Consider the following 5,944-nt stretch of genomic DNA (forward strand, 5'->3'; position numbering starts at 1 on the left):
CTAAGGGTCACTGCTGTTGAAATAAATGCTGGAAAAGATTATGGGCTAGGAATTAGAACATTAAAATAACAATCGACATAATTTGAAATTATCCAAGTTAACTTTTCTTTTTCCTTGGTGAGAGAAAATATTATATGCTTCACCAACAGTTTGGGGTCGGTATGCAATTGCACAACCTACTTCTTTACATTCCAAAAAGGTTATGTGAGTTTACCCTTAATTTGTGGTAATTAACTCCAATCCAAACTACACAAATTGCCAACCAATTCACAGCTACACAGTGTTCTAAGGGGACAAATATCAAAAGAAATAAACAGTTTTGACTCAAAGGGAGATGATAAAATTTAATTATCCAAAATCTAGATATATTTTCTAGAACATTTATAAATGTCCATAAAATAGAACGCTACAGTCCCATGCACTTCATTAGGAGTAAGCTAATGAGGAGTAAGCTCCATTTATATCAATGAAATTTGCTTCTGAAAAAATAAGGTTAGGATCTGGATGTTAGTCTAATTTATTATTTCTGAAGCTCTTCTGATATTTCAACTTCAAGTCAATCATATAGTGCTGTTGTTGCTTTTTTAAAACATTGTTTGACAAGCTACTGCCCTGGTGGGGTACAGCTTTTGCTGCCCTGATCAACATCAGTATTTGAGTGTTCATACAGAATTTTATATATCCTGAAGTCCGCAGTGCATGTGCTAAGACTGAAAAACACTTGGGCTCCTGTCTGCTGCAGTCTCAGTTGTGAGTGGACGTACCACATTGCAAGCTGGCTTTATTCCTGAATGTCTAGCATTTCTGAAATTCATTCAGGGTAACTTCACTCTCCCCCCACTGCTATTCTTAAAGATCTCTGTGGGGATAGCACACAGTGCGGGACTCCCAGGTTTAGCATGCTATTAAGTTATTGCCACCCCTAAGGACAATCCTGCAAGGAGGATGAGGACTCACATAACTCTGAATCAATAAAGGAAGCAGCTCAATTAGCATTTCACATGCTTTTCTTCCCTCGCTTCTTACCTTCCCTGCAGTGGGCATGCTTTCCCCTTAAAGGATTGTCCTGTTTCTGCTCCTTGCCAGCGTTGGCAGGGTGACAGTAGTCGAGTGTGCAAACTTGTGCTATTGTCCCTGGGCCAGGGGGAGTCATGGAGACCCACTAATATGACACAGGAAAATGTTTGCTGATGGCAATTCTATGGGCTTTGTCTAACTCTTTCTCCATCATGACGACTCGATTTAAGTCTCTAACTGTTTGACTACAGATGCAAGAGTACTATCCAACTCCATCCTTTTGTCCCGGTGGTTTGAATGGGTAATTCAGCTTTTGTGTGGCTCAATTGAGGGGGCAAACATAAAGACAAGATTCTTGAGCGCTCAAGCTCCTTTTCCATGGATATCTGCACATCTCTTTAGAGATTTGTTCCATTCCTACCTTTTTCTGACATCACCCTCCCTTTGGTGGATTTTTTGGGGGGGGGGGCAGAGGCCCTGATCAAGAACAGTTTAAAAAGTAGGCTAGCCAGGTCTTCGAAACTAGCATTGTCCAGTGTTACTCAAGCATGGCTACTGCCAGCCTTCAGACAGCTTTGGAGTAGTTTAGAGGAAAGGGACTCAGCAAACTTGCTTTACTCATCCTCAGCATATCATGTTTGATTGTGTTTAAGAAAAGGGGGGCAGGGGGCTGGAAAGGGGGGAATGGTAGGCATCACAGGGAAATGATCGTATTTATTAGCTGTCTTTCTGTGGCTGTCCCCATGGTGACAATTTGTGATGGCAAAGAATGTGAGAACGGGGAGCCTAATGCCTGATTGGGATGCTTTGTATTTGGCAAAGTGGCTTCTGATTGGCCTGAGAAAGCCTCCTAACTAGAAGGACTTGATATTCATTCAGTTTACTCAAGTGCCGCAAAACACTCACAGGGTCCGGCTGCTTCTCTAAAGGTTGGTAGTGTCTAACCTATGTAACAAGATTAGCTGGTGAGCTTCTTCTCTACCACAGAGTTACAGTAACACTCAATATTTAAGAGACAATCTAGTTGGGAGGGTGTGTGTGTTTGACTTATCGAGTGCCAAGAAAATGATGCATAGATTTCTAATCAATGGTTAAATGCTGCCTGTCTAACAAGATTGACGAGTGGGGCCATAGCAGTAGAAAATGATGACTGTAAGACTGGGAGAGAGGGGAAGGAATATGTCAGATAGGATGTGAGTGTATGCATCAGTGGCGAGTTTGTAAAAGGGTTGCAAAGAAATGTGTGTTTAGTACAGCAGCACCTTCACAGTGGTCCTGAGTCTACATGGGAAGAAACAAGCATGTGAGACAATACTTATATTTGGCTAGTTATTGGGACCAAATGCATGTTTATCTAAAGTTATTGTCTCAAGTGCCGCTTCTGTATTTTGCATAGTGTAACCTGAATGCATGTGTATGACACAATTGTATTTGGGTATAATGGAGCTTTTAACAGCTTTGTGGATAACTATGTGAAGCAGCTATCAATGCCATTAAAAATGTGTGTACACACACACAAAAACAGCTGTGTATAATAGATGTTTGAGACGTGGAACACTTCAAAAATTTGGGCATTTTCATAAGCGACACTAAAAGCACATCTAGTCTCTCTTGCCCTAAGTATACATGTAGATGTCAGTAAAGCAGCACTACAGCAAAATGGGGAGGAGTCTTTTTCGTCCTTTTTAACACTGCAGGTAACATTGGCGGAACCTTTTGTGGGAAAGGATAAAGAGGTCTTTAATGTACATGCAACAGACCTGCAGCACAAACCCACGCCACTTCTTAACATAAAACTAAACACATCTCTACTTTGCATGCGGCTAAAAACAAAAGGGATGCCGCTTTCTATTTTCACACATTATGGGAGACACACGCATGTCCTGAATCCCATCCTGGCACGTGCGTTTGCAGATGCTCCAAATGCATGGTGTGTGCAAAAAGGAAACGTGAAAATGGTGCGTATCGGTTATTTTATCTTTGCAAAAGTTCTCTAGTGTGTCTGTCTTTGTCCCTTCCCTCAGGGGTTTGTGCCAAGAGTGACTCATTGTACCCCTTTAGCCCAGCCTAGTGGTTCCCAAACTTTTCCTCCCACAGACCACTTGAAAATTGCAGAGGGTCTTGGCGGGCCGCTTTATTATTGTTGTTGTTGTTGTTGTTTGCCTGTAGTATCTCTTGCAATGATCCTCGCTCAGTGCTGCATGATTTTTAATTGCCTTTTCACAGACACTCTGCAGACCACTGGGGGTGGTCCATGGACCCCCGTTTGGAAACCACTGGCCTAGCCTGAGCATCATCACCTGCCGTGTAACTCAGGGTTGCCGAGCCTCGCTGTCCGGGGAGCGCGGGAGCCGGATCCCTCCTCTTCATGGACGGGCCTTCCTCTCCGGTCCCGGAGCTGTGAGAGATGGCCTCGGCCGACAGCGAGGTGAAGACGCTCCTCAACTTCGTCAACTTGGCCTCCAGCGACATCAAAGCGGCCCTGGACAAGTCGGCTCCGTGCCGGCGCTCCGTCGACCATAGGAAGTACCTGCAGAAGCAGCTCAAGCGCTTCTCCCAGAAATACTCCCGCTTGCCTCGTTGCCACCATCACCACCACCACCTGCAGCAGCAGCCGCAGCCGCTTCAGCCCGCCAGGGAGCGAAAGGTGCCTGAGGAGAGAGCGCGAGGAGGCCTTGAGGCTCCCGTCGGCCGTGGCGACAGAGACAGCAAGGCCGCAGAGTCCGGCGAGCAGCAGCAGGGCGTCTCTGAGGCGACCGCTAGGCCCGACCAAGTGCCCATGAGGAAAAGGCAGCTGCCCGCTTCATTTTGGGAAGAGCCCCGGCCGGCTCAAGGCCATCTGGGCGGGAACGGCGTCGCCTTCCCGGCGGGAGCCGCTTCCAACTCCTCGTCACCGTCGTCGTCGTCGTCGTCCTCCTCCTCCTCCAAGGACTTGCCCGTCCTTGAGGCAAAGAAAAGTAAAAAAAGCCCGGATGGCGGGACGGTTAGCGCAGCCGAGAGCCCGCCAGGAAGCAGGCCGGACGCTGAGGCCGCGCAGGTGCTGAGCGCCTGGAGCTGCTGTCCATTTCAGTACCACGGACCGCAAGCCTCTCCCGGCGTCTACCCGCCGCCGCTCGCCGGTTCCCTTCCGCCGGTAGGCCCCTTCCCGGGCCTGGGCCTATGGAGGAAAAACGCGGCCTTGCCGGCGGAGGGAGACCCCTTCCGCAAGGCGGGCGGCGGCGGCGGGGCAGGCCCGAAAGTGCACCGGCCGGTGGTGTGGAAGCCCATCCCCACCAAGCCCGCCGCGCCGCCCCCCATCTTCGGCGTCTTTGGGTACATCTAGGCCTGGCGGGCCTGTAGTCGCCGCCGCCTTGTGAGGGCCTCGCCTCTCGCTGGACCGTCCGCAGCGCCGCCTCGATGGCGATGGAGGGAGCGGGGACAAAGGCCTGAAAGAATGGCCGGCCTGGTTCTGCTCTCCCTCTCTTGTGTGGGGCGAGAATCCGGACCCCTGCAAGGACCACCCGCGTTCTCCCCCTGGCTGTGTTGGCCAAGGAGGCATCAGGAACAGAAATCATGATGGTGAATTTATTCAGAAGTTGGCTACCTTTTTCTTTCTCCTCTCCCCGTACAGTTGCAGAAGAGGACGTGCAAGGAAAGTGCAAGGCTGTGCTTCTGCAAAGGAGAACTCCGTTCCTTCTGGCATGTAAATACCAAGGGCCCTAAAGTAAATAAAAAGGCAATGAGTTGTTTTCTTTGAGCCTCCACCCTTCAACTGGTTTCAGATGGGGAAGTCTTTGCCTTCCTGTCTGCAAAAGAAAGATGGAAGGGAGCTGCTTTGCTTCTCCTGCGTGTATGGCAATTGCTCTTTCCACCTGTAGTTGAGTCTGATCTCTAGGCCAGGGATGGGGATGTTCAGGGCTGAATATGGCCTACCAGGCTCCTCTGTCTGACCCTGGAGGTTCTCCTTAACCCATTCTGCTCACCACAGCCCTACTCTGTGCTTCCCTCCAGTGTTTCAGCTAATCTGGAATGTGTCCTTGAATGTAGTAATGCCTCTCGCTTGCCTGGATGGAGATCCATGCATGTGTAGAATAACCTGAAGCTTTTGTATTGCTGGAATGCAGCCAACTGGCCCATTGCCTCTCTCACCACTGGCATGCAGCCCCCAAAAGGTTGCTCATAAGAGAATGTGGCCCTCTAGCTGGAAAAGGACCCCCACCCCTGTTCTATGGGTGATTCCCAGCTCTGCATGATTCTCTCTGGGTGCTTTTGTCAGCTTGAAGCAAGTGGTCTTGCACTGCTCTCACCGGGCATCCATTACACACTTTGGGATGAGAGACTTTCCATCAAGATATGTGTTAAAATCTTTTTATCACTGACAAGTAACTTACGCCTTTGGAAACACATGTTTGTCACTGTGGGAAGGGGGCATACTAGAGGCAGAGGATGTGCTTTGTATACCAAAACCTAAGACTTAGGATCAGTCCCTGCAACTTGCAGGTAGAAGGATCTCATATAGCAGGTATAAAAAACGATCTCCCGATGCTTGAAACCTTACAGACTGTTGCCAGTCCACGTAGAGCATACTTGGCTAGACCAACCAAATAAAGTTGCTTCATATTTGCAAATAAATGTTTGGGGGAGCAGGGAGGTGGGAGAAAGAAGTGATTTATGTAATGTTGCATTGCATGTTATTGGAGAAAGTGCCATGTATACAACCGTTCAATTATTTTGCTGGATATAATGGCAGTGGCAGTGTTGGTTCTGAGTGAGGTTACAACCAGGTCCGGCTTGCAGGCTTCCAATGGGCATCTGGGTGGCCACAGTGAGAAGAGAATGTTGGACTTTGAGTTGATCCATTGGAGCTCTTATGTTCCCTGTCTTACCTTTTAAAAGCAAGAGTTGCATGGACCAATAAGAGACCAATACTGAAGTTAAACTACTAGCA

General features: G+C 48.4%; 1 protein-coding gene across 1 annotated transcript; it reads left to right on the forward strand.

Annotated features, from left to right (window-relative positions):
• Window positions 1–327: 327 nt before the first annotated feature.
• On the forward strand, window positions 328–4,744 carry FAM181A (family with sequence similarity 181 member A). Its single transcript, XM_088655316.1, has one exon. The coding sequence runs from the start codon at window positions 3,425–3,427 to the stop codon at window positions 4,337–4,339; it is 915 nt and encodes a 304-aa protein (XP_088511442.1). The 5' UTR covers window positions 328–3,424; the 3' UTR covers window positions 4,340–4,744.
• Window positions 4,745–5,944: the final 1,200 nt, after the last annotated feature.

The sequence above is a fragment of the Zootoca vivipara genome, chromosome 1 (genome assembly GCF_965207765.1).
Source record: "Zootoca vivipara chromosome 1, rZooViv2.hap1.1, whole genome shotgun sequence".
Lineage (NCBI taxonomy): Eukaryota > Metazoa > Chordata > Lepidosauria > Squamata > Lacertidae > Zootoca > Zootoca vivipara.